Source organism: Neovison vison, chromosome 4 (genome assembly GCF_020171115.1).
Source record: "Neovison vison isolate M4711 chromosome 4, ASM_NN_V1, whole genome shotgun sequence".
Lineage (NCBI taxonomy): Eukaryota > Metazoa > Chordata > Mammalia > Carnivora > Mustelidae > Neogale > Neogale vison.
In genome coordinates, this window is record NC_058094.1 from 19,872,269 (window position 1) to 19,890,985 (window position 18,717).

At 41.2% G+C, this 18,717-nt stretch overlaps 1 protein-coding gene across 1 annotated transcript in view; it reads right to left on the reverse strand.

Annotated features, from left to right (window-relative positions):
• The window catches only part of DEPTOR (DEP domain containing MTOR interacting protein), a 130,517-nt gene that overhangs the window by 69,228 nt on the left and 42,572 nt on the right, over window positions 1-18,717 (reverse strand). The window contains exons 2-3 of the mRNA XM_044245035.1: window positions 16,082-16,260; window positions 14,687-14,810 (exon numbers count right to left, since the gene is read on the reverse strand). Of these exons, the coding sequence (XP_044100970.1) occupies window positions 14,687-14,810; window positions 16,082-16,260 (303 nt within the window). The remainder of the gene's footprint in view (window positions 1-14,686; window positions 14,811-16,081; window positions 16,261-18,717) is intronic.

The following is an 18,717-nucleotide window of genomic DNA, read 5'->3' on the forward strand; positions in this document are numbered from 1 at the left end:
TTTTAAATCTTCTGGAAGAAAAACTAGAACTTTTTAGTATTAGCTTTATGCTCTGAAGAGATTGATATTTTGGAACCTGAGCTGTAATTTTCACATTGCCCGTGGTTTCAGTGTTGTTGTAGTAAACATTTTCAGAACTTGAGTCAGCTTTAGACAGAAGCCAAGTGCTACTGCAAGGCCACAGCTGCCCTAAAAGGCCACATTCAGCTATGGTTTCATGACTGTGAAATTACACATGAAGAGGAGAAGCTGAGCATTTCTACAACATCTTCAAAACAATTCCAACCTCTGTTGGCCTCTTCCAACAACTGTCCAGGGAAGCTGGGTTCTCAAACGTATTATAAAGCCTTCTCCTAAGGGAATTGTTATTATTTATGTTGAATGCTTCCAGAATTATTAGGAAATAGAAGCATTTGAGGCCAAAAACAAAGAAAGAAACGGGCAAAGAAAGAAGCTTAGGAGAGGCAAGATGAAGCCATGAAGATAAATTGAGGACAATACCCACTAGGGAAAATAAGCATTTTTAAAGAGGTAAGAAAATGATGAAAAAACTGAACACAATGACAAGTAGGTGCTACTTTTGTACAGGTTCATGGGCTAGGTGACAGGAGGACCACTTTGTACTGTACGTTTGTGGAAGTGGTGTGAAAGAGGAAGGGAAACAGGCTCTGGTCTCTTTTTTCAACCAAGATCTTACATTGTACGATCATAAGACTCCACTCCTCTTAAAACAGATTTAAAATCACTGTGTTGACACATCTGTGGTCAACTGATCTTTAACAAGGGTTCTAAGGCCACACAATGGGAAACAATTTTTTTTCCCACCAAATTGTGCTGAGATGATTAGAGAGCCACATGCAAAAATAATAACAACAATAATAAAATTTTAAAGTTAAAAAATGAAGTTAGACCCTTACCTCACACCTTATACAAAAAAAAAAACCCCAAAATATATTAAAGACATAAGTGTAAGAGTTAAAACCATAAAATTTTTATAAGAAAACATACGGGTAAATTTTCAAGACCTTGGATTGGGCAAAGGATTCTTCGTTAGGACACCAAAAGCACCAGTGACAAAATAAAAAATAGATAAATGGGACTACATCAACATTTACAACTCTCATACTTCAAAGGCACCAGTAAGAATGCGAAAAGACAGCTCACAGAATAGGAGAAAATATTTGCAAAGCATATATCTGACAGTGCATTTGCACCCAGAATACATAAAGAACACTTAAAGCTCAATAATAAAGAAAAATAACCCAATTTCCAAGTGGACTAATGATCTCAATAAGCCAGAGAAGATACACAAATGGCCAATAAGCACATAGAAAGGGGCTAGGCATCATTGGTCATCAAGAACTGCTAACCAAAACCACAATGAGCTATCATTTCACACCCCTTAGTTGGCTAGAATCAAAGAATCAGATTATAACAAGTTGTTTGCAAGGATGTGGGGAAATTGGATGCTTCATACACTATTGGTGGAAATGTAAAATGGTGCAGCCACTGCAGAAAACCATCTCTCAGTTCCTCAAGCCACTACATGATCCAGTCATTCTACTCCTTGCTGTTTAACCAGGAGAAATGAAAACATACGTCCACAGAAAAACTTGTGAACACCAATGTTCATAGCAGCACTATTCGTCATTGCCAAAAATTAGAACCAACCAAGCACCCATTCACTGATGAAACTGAAAATGTTATCTATCCGTACAATGGCATAGTCTTTGGCTACAAAAAGGAATGAAGTAGTGATATAAACTACAAAGGGTTGAACCTTGAAAAACATAATAAATGAAAGAAGCCAGTCACCAAAGATCATGTATTGTATCATTCCATTCACATGAGATGATCAGAACAGAAAAAGCTAGAAGGACAGAAAGTAAATTAGTTGCTTAGGGACAGATGAAAGAATAGGGAAGTGACAGGTAAGAGTTAACAGTTTCTTTCTGAGGTGCTAAAAATGTTCTGCAATTGTAATTGGTAATGACTGCACATTTCTATGAATATACTAACAAGCATTAAGAAGTATAGTTTATTGGGTCAATTATATAACATGGGAATTGATCTTAGTAAAGTTGTTAAAAATAATACTCATTCATCAATTCAAAAAATATTTATTGAGCATCTTCTATGTCCCAGGAGATGCAGAAATGAAAAGACATGGTCTTTGACCTTAAATTGCTCACACTCCAGCGGAAAAGCAAACATTAAAAACCCACAGGCAAGACAGATAAATGTCATAACAGAGTCAGAAGTACACAGATAACAAAAAGAAAGCAAGGAATCTAGGAGTGATGCGGTTGATTCCCTTCTCCTCTGCTCTTCCCTATCAGCACAAATGGTTCCAGAGAGAGGCAATGAGAAGCAGTCCTGGGTTTGAATCTCTATGATTTCCAAGCTGTGGTTGGGCTCTATGATCCTGGATTTCCTCTTGGATAAAATAAAGATAATAATGCTTACTTCAATGGGGTTGTAAATATTATAGCTAATCTATAAGAGAGTCAGGCATATCACCTGGCACAAAGTAGCAGTGAGCAAATGATATACACAGGCACATACACACACCCCAGAAAGTCAACCCTCGTCAACCCTGTCAGTCCTTGCCAGGTTGTCCAACAGTTCAAACTAACCAGAAGAACCAATTAATTCCAGGCATCTGGGGAGAGGAAGTGGCATTCAGGTAACAGATGAAACATATAAAAGCCAAAGAAGTTTAATTACTTAAAAATATATTTTCTATTCTAATGAATGTTAACACTGATGCTAACGTCAATTTTGTTTAGAATATTAAATTATGGTAGACTACAGAGGCAAGTTTTTAAAAAATACTATTTGGGGAAAGTGGTTTCATAGGTGGGTTAAATTTGTGAAAATTTATTAAGCTGTACACTTAGGATATGTGTACTTTACATATATTACAGTTCAATAAATTTAAATTTGTAGTTCAACTTTAAACTTGAACTACAAATTTAAATTTGATAAAGTTAAAAATCCAGCTTGCCTTTCATTCTGGTCTGAAGGACACTTCTGTCAGAGGTTCTGAAATTAATAAATGTTTTCTGTCACTTTGGTGCTTTTTTTTCATTTGATCGAACAATGTCTTTGCTTATACTCCCCAGCTCTGTGTGAGGACACAGTAATTAAGTAGGGATGTTTTCATTTAGCAAATAAAGCAAGATAAACAGCATAGGAACTATACTTCTTGGATTCGTTTTGATATTTAAAGCCAAAGCCACCAACCTCAGGGAACTTCCATACAAAGGCTCTAATGTAAGAACACTCTCCTTCCTTAAAAACTTTCAGCCACATCTTCCCCTGGTGCCACTCCTAAAACATCCACTTCTGCTTCGCTCCAAAATGTGCCGCTTCTCTCAGAAGGTCCTGCCCGCTCTTCTACTCTGTGTGTGTTCTCCTGTCCCTATGTGGCAGAATGCCTGGCGTAGCCTCTTCATGCCCATCCCCCTTGATCCATTCATTCTAGAACTTTAACATTTAAAAACAAATCAGCTATTTCTTCTAGAAAGGACTCTCAGTTCTTGATCTCTTCCAGATGTAAGCAGGGGTCACGGTACTCAAGCATATTAGGGAGGATATTTCATTTCTACAGGTTCACTCAAATTACAATTTTAGTTTTAATGCCAATTGTGGGAAAAAGAAGAGTGTGCATTATGAGCAACTTTGACGGGATCACTCTTTAGGAACTGGAGGTTTAAAGCATGTTTCTTGGTCCGTCTCAAATTCACTTGCCCTACCTGTAAATTCATGGTGAACATCTCCCCCTCTTACTTAGAGGTGTAGGAAGAATTAAGTGAAGTAATATGTGAAAAAAATTTAGGATGGTGCCTAGAGCAGGGAGTGCTCAGTAAACGATGGCTATGTTTACTATTCTTATTCTTTGAACGTCTATACTAAGACCCACTAAGACCCTACAATGAGTAAATACAAATACAGAGATCTTAGATGATCAAATACTTCCCCCTGGTTTTACTCAAATTTGAACATGCCACAGGTTAGGAAAAAGAGAAAGGGGCTAACCATTGGTTTCTTTCCTAAATAAGACTGACCTAGATCCATGACCTCAATGGGCTTCTGGTCCAACTGGAGAGAATGAGACCCAATCACATCGGGGAGATGGCTGCTGTAGTTCTGGGCTAGAACCCAGAGTGAAACAGGAGCAGAAAGGGAGCCAAAATAATCTGCTTCAATCCAACCACATTCCATACTTGCACAACAGTGGTGACTGAGAGAATCTGGTGCCAGTTCCAACATCCTGTCATGCGTGGTACATGCACAGAGAAAACAGAAAGAGCAAGTGACTTTTTTACAGATGGAGTGTGGTCACTTCTGTCTGCCTGTCCACTCAAGGAGGTACAAGATAACTCCTATCAGTGCCCAGATGGGTCTCACTGGCTTATCAATAGAGGTCCCCGCAGGAAACAACATGGATGGGCAAATGAGCTACTAAAATTTGGTCCATAATGAAAGAGCTACTGATGCTTTGGCCAGGGTTAAAGGCAATGGCCAAGTAAAGCTCCCAGACTAGTGGACTGCAGTGATCGTTAACAACTCCAGGTCTGACTATTCTGGAGGGAGAGAAGGTTCCAAAGTGTAAAAGAGATGTTGGGAAGGAGAGGGCTGGCTGACAGGAGCTGAGGCCTTCAATAGTGGGAAGGGAACAGAGAATTATCACCCTGACCTCACTGTCCTCCCTCCCACTTACTTCCTGTTCATGCCCCCCATGGACCGAGGCTATGGCCATGGAGCATGGTGATGACCTCTGCCCATGTAGGTTAGCCCCTGGGGCACACAGAGGGCTGCGACCTGGAGAGAATGGAGCTGGAGGATGAACAAAAATGTCCCACATCCAGGCTGGGAATCTCACCACACTGAATATGAATCTAGTGCAGAAAGGCACATGTTTTTTTTTCAATAGTCTAGATAACATAAGGATACTTTTGCCTATATGCATTTTCCCTTATGGATTAGAAATACACCTCCTGCATTAGATGAGGCTCTGCTGAGCTTTACCTCAGTCCTCACAACAAATCTGTGAATTACACATCTTTCTTTCAATTTTTTAGAGGAAAAAAAACAGGGTCAGAAAGGTTGAATGTTTTAATAAGAGGCAGGCCAAGAACTCTGACACAGGCTTCTCCAATTCCAAAAATCGTAAATGGCTTTTTCCTTTTACCAAGTTGACAAGGAGCAACAGAGACTGATTGGCAAACTAAATGTTACAGAGACTTGGCCCACAGCTCTGCAATCACACGAGATCAGGGAAACATGGCAGAAATAACCAGCACAGCCCATCTCCACTGCCATCAAACCCGGTCTACTGGTGAAGCAGCAATGCGTTTACCTTCAAATAATTTCTAAATAACACCTAGAGCTAGAAATCTATGGATGACAAGCTAGGGCTGATGGCTTCTCATGGGCACAGCTGGCCCGGTGCCTGTTCTGCGGGTTAACAAAGCTGGACTATTACAGCCATATGTTATAGGGGGATGGCATTGCCAAGGAACAGTAAGGAGAATATGATTTCCCAAACTAGACTCAAAGACTGTCTTTACAACCATTTAAAAATCTAAGCTGCCTGTGGCTCACTATCATCTAGTGGTCTTCATTTTTGCTACCACTCCGGCTTGAAGCTACAGAAACCTTTTGAAGCAGAATGTGAAGACTGAAAAGTGGTTCAGAACATGGGCTCTGATGCTGGAAACCAGGGTTGGAAAGGGGCCTCGCACTTTCTGGCTGTGAAGGTAAGCAACTCAGTTCACCTCTCTAGCTTGGATCTCCTTATTTGCCAAAGGGAGGACAATAGTATTTAGCTCATTAGTTTAGAGTGAGGCAATTCCTTCAGTCAGTACCTAGTCCTAACAGTATGGGGATAATCACCTTGCTGTCTTTCTCAAGCTTGCTGGTACTCTAAGCTGACTGACTGCTTTCCATCCACCTCTGGCCAGCTTTGTTTTTTAAGTGATTTAAAAATTTTTAATTTATTTTATCTATTTAATTGTGGTCAATAAACATAAATTCTTCCCATTTAGTTATTTTTAGGTTATAGTTCAGTAGCATTAAGTAGCTTCACGTGAATCTACAATCATCACCATCATCCATCTTGAGAACTTTTTCATCTCCCCAAACTGAAACTCTATACCCACTAAATAATAACTCCCCATTACCCACCCCACAATGCCAGGCTCTGACAACCTACTCTTTGTCATTATGAAATTGAGTACTCTAGGGACCTTGCAAAACTGTAATCATATGACATTTGTCCATTTGTGACATAGCATAATGTCACCTATGATGTAGCAAGTGTCATAATTTTCTTCCTTTTTAAAGCTAAATAACAAAAATAAATAAATAAATAAAAAATAAATAAAGCTAAATAATATTCCATTGTATGTAAATATCACATTTTGTTCATCCATTCATCCATCAATGGACATTGGCTCCTTTGACCTTTTATTTATTGTAAATAATGCTGCTGTGAATATGGGTGTACAGATATCTGTTCAAATCCCTGATTTCAGTTCCTCTGGGTACATAACCCCAGAAGTGGAATTGCTGGGTCATCTGATATATATATGTTTAATTTTTTGAGGACTCCCTCCCTCACACCATTTTCCCAGTAGCTACACCATTCCCATCAGCAATGCACAAGGGTTCCAGTTTCTCCACATCCTCACCAACACTGTGATTTATCATTTGTTTGTTTGTTTGTTTTGGTGACCACCACCCTGATGAGTGTGAAGCAGCTGTAACACCACTTTTTGTGTTTCTAACGGCTCTGTGTTCCCAGATGCATTTCACTACCCCTACTGCCCAGTCTCTGGGCATCACTAAATGTGCAGACACTGGCTAGTTCTATTCCTGGAGAACTGGCCCGAGCTCAGCTACCTGGACCAAACTAGCCAGGAGGTTGGCTCGAACTTCTCCCTTCCTTGGCAGGCTGAAGCTGCAGCTGTTAAAAATAGGAAAATCAACAAAATTTGGTGAACTAGGGCTGGTTCATTTCAACATGCTGCACATTGTCTTCCATACTCTCAACTACACTTAGAATGTATAAGGCAGTGTTTAGAGAAATTATTTGAAAATAACTGCAGTATAAAACTCGTGTTGGGGTGCCTGGGTGGCTCAGTTGGTTGGGTATCTACCTTTGGCTCAGGTCATGATCCCAGGTCCTGGGATCAAGCCTCACATCGGGCTCCTTGCTCAGCGGGGAGCCTGCTTCTTCCTCTGCCTGCTGCTCCCCCTGCTTTTTGCTTTCTCTCTCTCAATCTGACAAATACATAAATAAAATATTTTTAAAATAAATAATAAATAATAAACAATATTTGTGTTGATATTGAAAATGATAAAGCAGTGAGTTTGTTTTATATGGTCTCCCCCTGACAAATTATTAAACATTTTAATAACTCATCAGGTGAAACACACAATTTTGCATAAAGAAAGCTTTTTTTTTTTTTTCTAAAGAAAAGAAACAAAGAAGAGGTGGTTAGGAGCATCCAGCAAGGATGTGGTTCTAGGTCAAAAGTTTCTCGTGACTCTACTTAGAGCTGCACACATAATGAAACTACTTACATTTTTTTTTTTTTTACGTTTTTGTCTTAAAATGATTGTTAAACACCCTGTGAGAGGGGATGATGGCCCTTTAAAACTGGCCCTGTTTTAAAACTTTTTAAACAACAAATCTTTCTCAAATAAAATTTTATAGAAAAATCCCATTTTTAAAAATCTCATAATTATAACACAACATTTACTTATAAAAGTTAAGCAATGAAATCTGTAAGGGAGTTTTGGAGGTGAACCATGAGAGACTATGATTAACATACAAAATACAGAAGTAAGGACACTGGTGAGGATATTCATTGTTCCCTCAATAATCAGCACAAAATCCAATTAATATGTGCATTTTTGTTTTAGTTGCCCGGAGATAATTCTCCGTGGATCTTACACATCTCTTTATATCTTGCAAGCAGAAGCAGGCACAGCATATGTTCTAAACTATCTTTTCAAGAATACTTGTATAGTGAGCGGACTTGGAAGGCAGGTAGTGACAGTCTCTGAAGCAAAAGGGCAGATTGGCTTACTATCCTGTATAAGAAAGATAATGTCTTGCTCTGTGCTAAAGAGCAGTTTGCGTAATGACTATTACAAAAAACTCAGGTTCCTCAAGCTTGGGATCCTCTTCTGTAACCCCGCCCTGGCAGGCGTCAGGTGGCCTCCATTGTGCTATTCTATGGGAAGTGAGGCTTGGGGAACTGGTTCCAGAAAATATAATACTCTGGTTATTACTACTGCTGAGAGCAACAAACTGTCCCTTGTCTCTGACCCAGGGGTCTCCTGTCTTCTGCCAGCACCCTGGAAATGGTGGCAGGCAAATTTGTTAGCTTGCAAGTAGGGTAAAATCTCAAGATTCTTAACAGTTCTTGACATCAAAATCATCCCTTGTCACTCAGACAAGCCATTGCAAAAGGGAACAACTTATAACCCACTTACAATGCAATCCTAGGACACTCTCCAAAAAAACCAAGAAGACAGGAAAGTTTATTCCAAGATTCTATGAATCATTGTTAAACTGGGCAGCACAAGTAAACTGTGACATTGCTGTACACAGCCTATTAGAAAGTATTTTTATTAGGGTATGCAAAATAATTAAAACACATTTTGAACACAAAATTTGAATCAATCCATAGAACTCTGTATCTTCATTTGAAAAGCACTTCTCTCCCAGAAATGGAACAAGATAGGGTCAAAAGCGTGAAGACTTTATTTATTTTTTAAAAGATTTTATTTTATTTATTTGACAGAGAGAGAGAGAGAGAGAAGATCACAAGTAGGCAGAGAGAAAGGGGGAAGCAGGCTCCCTACTGAGCAGAGAGCCTGATGCGGGGCTCAATCCCAGGACACTGAGACAATGACCTGAGCCAAAGGCAGAGGATTAACCCACTGAGCCACCCAGGTGCCCCACTGAAGACTTTATTTTTATGTATTTACTTATTTTTGCTGCAGCTCCATGCTTTAGAGCTATATCAGTCATTAAGCCTCTCTCCAGTTCATGTTCCCCACCTCTGCAGTGGGATGAATTGTGTCTCCTAGGTTTTACTCCCAGAGTTGCACAGGGGATCACACACATTAATACATAAGATGCCTTGTAAACCCTAAGGAGGCAAGAGAAGGTAAATCTCTAGTTACTGTTGTTTGCCATTAAAAGCAAGTTCTCTGTAGCTCTTTCAGGGACCAGGCTCAGCAGTTCAAGGCAATCACAGCATGTAGAGTCCTTTGTTCATTCAACAAATATTTATTGTGCCAGGCACTGGGAAGGAACAGGAAAAAGATCCCAGGGGCACATGGTAGAGAAACCTCTGATAAGATAAAACACACAAAAGGACTTTTCCCCTTTGGATATAGTTTCCCCCTTATATTTCCCTTCGAGGAGAGAATATAAAGGAAGCAGTGGGAACTCTAATGGCGTGCGGTGGTTTAAAGCAATTCTTCAATCAGGCTTACACTCCTAAGCAAACTAATCAGACTATCAGTGGTTGGAGAGAGGAAACTCTTGCTGCTGAGAAAAACCAAAGGCTCTTTAGGTGAAAAACTAAACTAATGTCTGTATGAGCCAGATCTAGAAGAGAGCTACCTCCCTGTGAAGACTGAGGTTAAACCAGAACAGAGAAGTCTCCTCCAGGTCTCATGACAAAATCAAGGTTAGTTTCAGATGTCCATTTCAACGACTAGTTTTAGTAAGGGAAGTTCAAATTTGTCCGTTCAACTCATTTTCTCTTTTATAGCTACCTCTCTTTATCAGTTTATAGAACGGATCATCCTGAGTTCAACTCATTTTAAAGTGATCGCTTTTGCTGACTGCCAAATGATAATCAAATTTTATAGCTTGGAACATGTGCTCGAAGTATCTTCTACCACAGGACATTGCTCTTCTAAGTTACGGATATTTATCCTGTTCATGCAGGTCTCATTTGAAAAGTACAAATTGGAGCACCTGGGTGGCTCAGTCAGTTAAGCGTCTGCCTTCAGCTCTGGTCATGATCCCGGGGTCCTGGGATCGAGTCCCACATCAGGCTCCCTGCTCGGCGGAGAGCCTGCTTCTCCCTTTGCCTCTCTATCACTCTCTGTTCTCTCTCTCTCATGAATAAATAAGTAAAATTTAAAAAGAAAAAAATAAAAGTACAAATTGTACTGTTCAGGAGAATGTGAGTTACAGTCATGCGTTGTGTGTCTGGGGTATGTGGACCCATGCAAAATTAAGTGGGAAACGGGAAGCCTCCCCCTGGAGAGATGGCAGGCCTTCTTCTAGGCACCTTCAGGTGCAGTGAAGGTCTGATGAAAGCTTGTTGATGAATGTGCATTGTGCCTTGAATGTGCTCAGATGAATTACGCAAAATGACAAAGTCTGGGCATCGATCCAGGGGCACACATCCTCTTTCTCACACTCGTTTCCAGCTGGCAGCAGGAGAGGAGCGACAGGATACGCTCCTAGTCTGAGGCAGGCCCTGCCTTGTGTGCCTTATACATCATGTAGTTCATTTAAGCCCCACAAGGAGTCTGAAGGGTGGATACTGGCCATATATCCATCTACTAGGAGGGCGATTACAGGCACAGTTTGGTGAAGGCCCTTGATAATTAGGCACGGAGCCAGGATTCACATCCAGGTAGCCTGGTTCCTGGACTCTTAACTTCTGTTCCAGGCTAAATAATAATGGGTATCATTTGTTGACATTATGACTTACTACTCTAGTAGCAGCAGCTAACTTTCCTTGGGTGCTTACCCCATGCCAAGCGCTGTGCTTAGCAATGTACAGGCTGTAAATTCCTCCCCGCAGCCTTTCCAGGGGAGACCCCGTCTTACTTCCATTTATGACTACAGATCAGTGAGGCTCTGCTGTCAGCTCAAGGTCACGGAGCAAGCCAGTTGCGAGGCTGGGATTGGATTCGCACAGACTAATGTGTGAGCCCCCACCCAGAGGGCTGTGCGACTCTGAAAACCACATCCACTGTCACTCACTCTGCAGAGGACCCATGTCACCAGCTGTCCCATAACCTTTCTATTGGTGGGACACCCTGAAAGGGCCAGTTGTCACCCCTTAACCAGAATTTGTTTGAGTACCTGTGAGTTATAGTCACAGGAGCCACGTGGATCCTAAGAGGTAGCAGAGTCACTGAATTTAAGTTGGAAGGACAGCTTTGCCCTACAAACCAGCAGACGGAGAAACAGCTCTACAGGTTAGAAAGCCAAGTGCCCCCAAGTCACCCGGGTTCAGCAAAACCCCAGACAGAAACCACCTGGTTTCACAAAGTTCTATTAATAACACAGAACAAACAAGCAAGAGGAGAGCAAAAAGGAAATATTGACAATTCAGTCAGCCCCCCAGAGCTGCGGGGAGGGTGTGGGGAGCAGCAGCCCACACACCTGTTACCCTCTCACGCTGTATCCCCAACACACAGAAATGACCGATTGCCTCAGGTCCCAGATGCTCCTTCTCAGAAACAGGTTAGTAATGTGATGTCCCATGTATTTTATATTATATTTTATACCGTTAATTACTACGCTATTATTTCTATTATTATTTGCCATTCTATCATTAGTCTATTGAGAGAATTCAGATAAAATAATCTAGTGGAAATGCTTTGTGGAACTTAATTTATAAATAAAAGATACTGTTTTCATCACATTTTATAAAATACCATATAGATTTATCTCTTTTTTTTGTTGTTAAGGTACCAATAATTATATTCCTTATGTTCTTTAGTCCCTAAATCTATAGGTAGATTCATCATGAAGAAAAATCACTTTATTCACCTCCAATGTCTACTTGGAATATTTTCATATTTTCAAATTTCCATCAATTTTACAGAAAATTCTGTATCTGGATATTTACAATCCCCATGTTACATTTTAAGATAAACTACATTTTGAAGAAAATATTAATTTCATAAGTTTAATCTCCATAAATAATAAATAATGATAAATCTTTACTAATAATAAACATTCTAAGATTTATCAACAGCCTAGTAGCAATAAGTTTGGGCTTTGGAATTCTGGGTTCAAATCCCAGATGTTTTTATTAGTGAACTGACCTTGGGTAAGAGATCGAATCTCTCCCTGCCACATTTTCCTCATCCATAAAATGGGTACAGTTGATCTAAATCAGGGTTTGTTGGGGCGCCTGGGTGGCTCAGTGGTTTAAGCCTCTGCCTTTAGCTCAGGTCATGATCTCAGGGTCCTGGGTTCGAGCCCCACATCAGGCTCTCTGCTCAGCGGGAAGCCTGCTTCCCCCTCTCTCTCTGCCTGCCTCTCTGCCTACTTGTGATCTCTCTCTGTCTATCAAATAAATAAATAAAAATCCTTTTAAAATAAATAAATCAGGGTTTGTTGTGATGATCAAACAAATGGACTAGTCAGGCAGGATGCCTGATACATAGTTATTAACCAACTGATGTTATTGTTATTATCTTAAAAGTAAAAAAAAAAAAAGGAACATATATTTTGCAAGGACTTCTTTCACAAATGTTAGAGATATCCTAAGCGAATTTTCTGGCAAAAAGAGGAAAAAAAGCTTCAATACTAAAGTAAATAAATTTCTTAAAAAGAGCTGTGAACAAAACTATTTTCTTCTTCATATAATTTTGAAAGTATAAAAAGCTTATAAAATAATAGTACATGCTGGAATTCATAGAAAAGATATCCAGGGAAATAAAATAAAAATGATATATAAAAATATATTTAAATTATATTAAATTTCATATTAATAAATTTTATAGTTTATATTAATATATAAGAATAAATTAACATATTTATATCAATAAATTAATATATTTTATTATATATTATATAATATATAATATATAATGCTAATATAAAAATTTTCAAGTAGGTAAGCTGAGCCGTCATTCCAAAGGCCCCAACGTTTGTTCCAAGTGTGTTCCAACAACCAAGTGTAGGGCCAAGACTGCAAGGAGGCAGCCAGTTCATGCAAGGTTAAGTACCTATTAAATTACTTTTCCTAGTACTAATTTCACAAGCAGTTTGGAGGAATAAGTTTACTTGGAAATTGAGATACTGAACACTAATGACAGGAAGGCCAACTGCACACAGAAAAAAGACAGCAATAGTGATCCATGGAAATGACATGTATGTTTTTGACAACATAGAATCTTATAGTTTGAAAGAACTGTCTTGGTGATCTAAACATCTAACACCTACTGGAATTTTCCAGAAGGAGCTAAGAAAGAAAAAGAAAACACCAACAATGGAAGACTCATCATCACAGGAAACCAACTGAGGATTGCTGGAGGGGAGATGGGGCAGGGGGATGGGGGAATTGGGGGATGGGCCTTAAGGAGGGCACGTGATGGAATGAGCACTGGGTGTTATATAAGACTAATGAACCACTGACCTCTACTTCTGGAACTAGTAAGATATTATATGTTAATCAATTGAATTTAAATAAGAATTAATAAACATAAAAAGAAAGAAAACAGCAACAAAACAAGCACTGCACTCAGATATACAAATGGAGGTGCTGATGGACACCTTCCTTCAAATTCATGTGAGTCTGGGAGAGGAGGGATTTTCTACACTTCAGTTTTGGAAAGCAAGCGATGGGAGAAGGAACACGTAGGGGGCATGAAGCGGCATTAAGTGGTTGGACAATACCAGACTAATACCTGAAATGGCTACCATCTCTAGCGTCTGACAGTGTACCACAGTCACTGAGCTAAATATTCAAGTACCTGACACATTTATTCTTTTAACCCCACAACAGCACTGAACACCTAGGAGATGGTCCCATCACCCCTCCTCAGTCATAAAAGAGGACACTGAGGTTGACAGAGGTGAGGTGACAGGGCTGGAATCAAACTTATCTGGCTCTTCACCATCACGTTACTTAATCTGACTCCCCAGACCCGCCTCCCCATGCACCAACCCACCCATCACACAGTAGGCTCTTTTGTGTGATAAAGACCCATTTTCAACCTATTTGAAAGGCACCCAGTGTTGAGGAGGGAGCGCCCCCCCCCCCACCCTCCTTTCTCTAGTGGCTGCCTTGGCAAAAAAACAAGAGGTGGGATGGGAAAGAGGCCACAGGAACAAGAGGTCAGCTCAGAGACAGACCAGTGGGGAGATCTGAGACCCAGCAATGGGTCTCAGTGATGATTCCTCTTAGACCATTCTGCTATCTGAAGTTCTCTCACTACTCATCTCTTGACCTGAACCTGAACTTCCCCTGTACTTGACACTGCTTCTCCAGCCACTCACAAGACTAAACCTCTGAGTTATACAACAGCCCTCGAAAAGAGAAAATAGGCAACTGCCTTACTTACTGCGGGCAAACATCGAGACCCAGCCTTTTTTTATTTGTGGACTTTTGCTAAATCGACTCAAAGATAAAAAATAAATATTTAAGTATTTTCTATTTAAATAAAGCATTTTCTATTTAAATAAATTCTTTATTAAGAATCTTACGAAATTGACTTGATTTCTGGCAAAGAGAAAAGAAAATGAGTGATCGAGTTTTCCCGTATTAAAAGGAACAGTTATGTAACCGTCCCACAGGGAAGAGCCAGGCTGAAGGCAGAATGATAAAAAGACGGAAATAGCCCTGTCTCTCTCCACAAGTTAAGATCACAGTGGGGGATTTCATGTGCGACATACTTCTCATACAGCCTCTGTCCCCTCATGAAGGCCTTCACTTCGTTGTCCAGCGGGAAGGTGCCGTCATCCTTTCTAAAGCGGTAGAAGAGTTTGACGTCCTTGAATTCCTTGTGCTCGTCACACACTGAAACACAATGTACACAGAGAGGCAAATAAGAAAACAAAAATCTTATTCAATTCGTCAGATGATGTGAAAGGTTAATTAAGACTTGTTTTACCATAAGAGACTCTTAATCTTACAAAACAGACTGAGGGTTGCTGGGAGAAGGGGGTAGGGAGAGGGTGGCTGGGTTATGGACATTGGGGAGGGTGTGTGCTATGGTGAGTGCTGTGAAGTATGTAAACCTGGTGATTCACAGACCTGTACCCCTGGGGCTAATAATATATGATATGTTAAGAAAAAATAAAAAATTTTAAAAAATAAAATAAAAAATAAAAATGAAAAAAAAAAAAAGACTCGTTTTACTACCTAAGTTCTGAAGTGCACCATTCTACGATTTTGTGCACGTGTTTAGCACAGTAATATTAGCTATCATCATCATCCTCATCACCACCATCATTATCTAGTAGAATGGTCACACCATCCTATGCATCAGTCATGCCACAAATTCTTGAAATACTGGGGCAGGCATCAGCCTCAAAGAACGTGACGTCTACTGAGATAATGAGAAATGTCAACCTGGAATTAACATAGGGTACGAGGGGGCAACAAAAGAATGGGGTATTGCATCGGGAGACCAAAGAAGGAATAACCAGTAACCCCAGTAACCTAGCTGCAGGGAATGGACACTACTCTGAAGAGCTGCATGTAGGCAGAGACCTGAAGGATGTAGAGAAACTAGACTAAAGCAAAGAGAGAGGGCATTTCAGCCAAAACAACAGCACGTGGGAGGTCTTGGTCAGGGTTAGAGAATTCCAGGAGAAGTGTTCATGGAACCACTGAGAGTAACGGAAAAACTCAGAAACCTCTTAAATGGCCCTCAGCAGGAGAATGGGTACGCGTACCCATTATATATGGCATAGCTATGATAATGGCAAGTGTAATTATATATGGTGTACACAACGGCAGAAATGAGCAAACGAGAGTTATAGTTACAGTTACAGAGCTGATCAGGTTGTGAAAGAACAAACGTGCGTTTATGTAATGATTTAAAGCACCGAAAGCAATACGATACCTTGCTAAAAGATGCCTATACAGAAAGGGAAATGTATTTAGAAGCAAATGGAAATAAACCCCAATGCCTCTTGGAGGAAGGAGGGGAATGTCACTGGAGACAGATGCACAGGAGTCCCAGCGTTTTATTTGTTCAATGGGAGGGTTCATATCAGGAATGGAAGACGAGGCCCTCGGTTTCCTCCCACGTTACCGTGACTCTCGGTGGGCACCTCACTCACCATGATGAATGATGCCCCGGTCGGCTAACTTCTGCATGAGCTTGATTGCGGTCTCTCTGTCGGAAGCCTCTTTGTGCTCAATCAGCCAGTCGATCAGTTCTTTTGCGACAAAGCAGTTTGGGTAGGTTTTGAGATGATGTCGCCTATCTTTAATCACCTTTTCTTCATGCAGCCTGAGCCTAGAAAGAAAATTTGGCAATTACTTCCAGGAATTTTAATGGCAACGCAAATCATTCAGCCAATCCCAGAGCTCAGAACAAAGTAGAGGCTCTAAATGTATCAAAGGGCCATCCACATACCTGCAGGTCGGGAGGGGGTTGCCACACTGTCCCAGCCCAGAGGTCCCAGGAAGTGATTCTACCCCCAGATCTAGAGATAATACAGGTCAATGGAGGGGGGTTGTGAAACCACCCTGGACAAGCTAGAGCTAGAGTTCTCGTGCCACTTGGTAGGCTCCCTTCTTCCATCCACCAGGGGGCTTACAGCTTCAACCAAAGAACAAACAAAAGTCCTCAACACTTGCTGAAACCACGCACTTCCGCTTCGTCACAGAGGTCCACTGCATGGGCATTCGTGCGTCTATGCAACAGAAATGAATGAATGTCCACCACCTGCCCATTGTGTATTTCCAGGACTAGAGACCTACATTTGAAAGTAGCGCAAAGATCCCGGCCTCTGCCTGTCCCACTCTCTATAGGGGCAACAGCTAATCCTTTGGTGAGGCTTATGAGGGTCCAGGTGCTGATCGAAGCACATTCCATACATGTTTGCAACAACCTCACTGAGAGTTGTTATTACCGTCTACGCTTTTTTTTTTTTTAACAGCAGAGAGAACCTCAAAGAGATTAAGTGACTTGCCACACAGCTAATAAGCAAAGAAAATTAAATTTGCACCTGATGGTCTCACTTCAGAGTCTGGCTTCCCAATGGCTACTTTGTGCTGCCTCTAGCCAGGGAGGGATAAACAGAATATCCAGGAGAGATGGATGAAAGCCGTAGGACAAACGTGATTTATTTACAGGCTAATGGATTAGCATGGAGAAAAGCGGTTGATCCAGAGCCTTTCTTTATACCCTTCAGAACTCTATGACTTTTTTTTTCCAAAAGAGCCTTCAACCAGCCTTTAATTTTTTTTTTTTCCATTTGGTTTCCCTTCTTTTATCAGCCTGCATTCACTTTTTAATTCTCAAGGGTTTGAATTGGGTGGAACACAAGGTCGGCTTTCTTCCTGCTTTGCTCACATGGTCCTATTCGAACCTCATATTCTCAGCATCATTGTGAGAGGGGAGTGCCACCTGAGTAAATCTCATGGTATCTGTGTGAGCGAGGCCAGAGGCTTACTTTTTCCTCTGTAGAATGAACGCAGTTCTGCTCACCCCATCCTTGGCCGTGTTGAGATTGGGCAACAGAATGTCAATTCAGCATCGGCACCCAGCACAGGCCCCAACCTCCTCTCGTCTACTCCTTAAGGAAGGAACTAGACTGTCTGCTTGCCTGCTTTTTGAACAGAGTTGACTGGATGAAATTTAATGGGTTTTGCTACCCCATGGACCGTGAGTCTAAGTCGGGAGCACACTGGGTCGGGGCTTGGAAGCTCAGCTCTCTTCCTGGCTAGACCACTCTTATGGGCTGCTGTGTGTTCCCCTCAGATTCATTATGCTGAAGGCCTAACCCCTGGTTACTTCAGAATGTGACTGTATTTGTAGAGCGGGTCTCTTAAAAGGTAATTAAATTAAAATGAGGTCTTGGGGGTGACCCTCATCCAAGATGACTAGTGTCCTTATGACGAGCAGAAATTAGGACACACTTCTGTACAGAGAGAAGAGCGTGAAGACACACGGAGAAGGGGGTCACCTAGGAGCTAGGCCTCCGACAAGCCAACCCTGCCCCACCCCGATCTCAGATTTCTAGCCCCCAGAACTGTGAGAAGGTAAATTTCTGTTGTTCAAGGCACTCCATCTGTGATACTCTGTAAAGGTGGGCTGAGCTGACAAGGACCACAAGGAAGGGCTAAAGCCTGGAGATGGCACGAGTGGTCTGCAGATGAAATGCTTACCTGGGACATCAGCAGGGACAAGGGAGAGGAGGATAGAAATGAGAATCCGGGGGCACCTGGGTGGCTCAGTGGGTTAAAGCCTCTGCCTTTGGCTCAGGTCATGATCCAGGGTCGGGATCAAGCCCCGCATCGGGCTCTCAGTTCAGTGGGGAGCCTGCTTCCTTCTCTTTCTCTGCCTGTCTCTCTGCCTACTCTCTCTCTGTCAAATAAATAAAAATTAAAAAAAAAAAGAAAGAAACGAAAAGAAATGAGAATCCTAACGCCTGTAAACGGCATAGAAAGAAAAAACCCGGGGCGCCTGGGTGGCTCAGTGGGTTAAGCTGCTGCCTTCGGCTCAGGTCATGATCTTAGGGTCCTGGGATCGAGCCCCGCATCGGGCTCTCTGCTCACCTGGGAGCCTGCTTCCTTCTCTCTCTCTCTCTCTGCCTGCTTGTGATCTCTCTATATCAAATAAATAAAAAATCTAAAAAAAAAAATTTAAAAAAAAAAAAAAAGAAAGAAAGAAAAAACCCATGTTCACTGCATTCCTACTCGATGCCTACTACTCGACAAGGCGCTTACATCTGTGCTCGCTTCACAT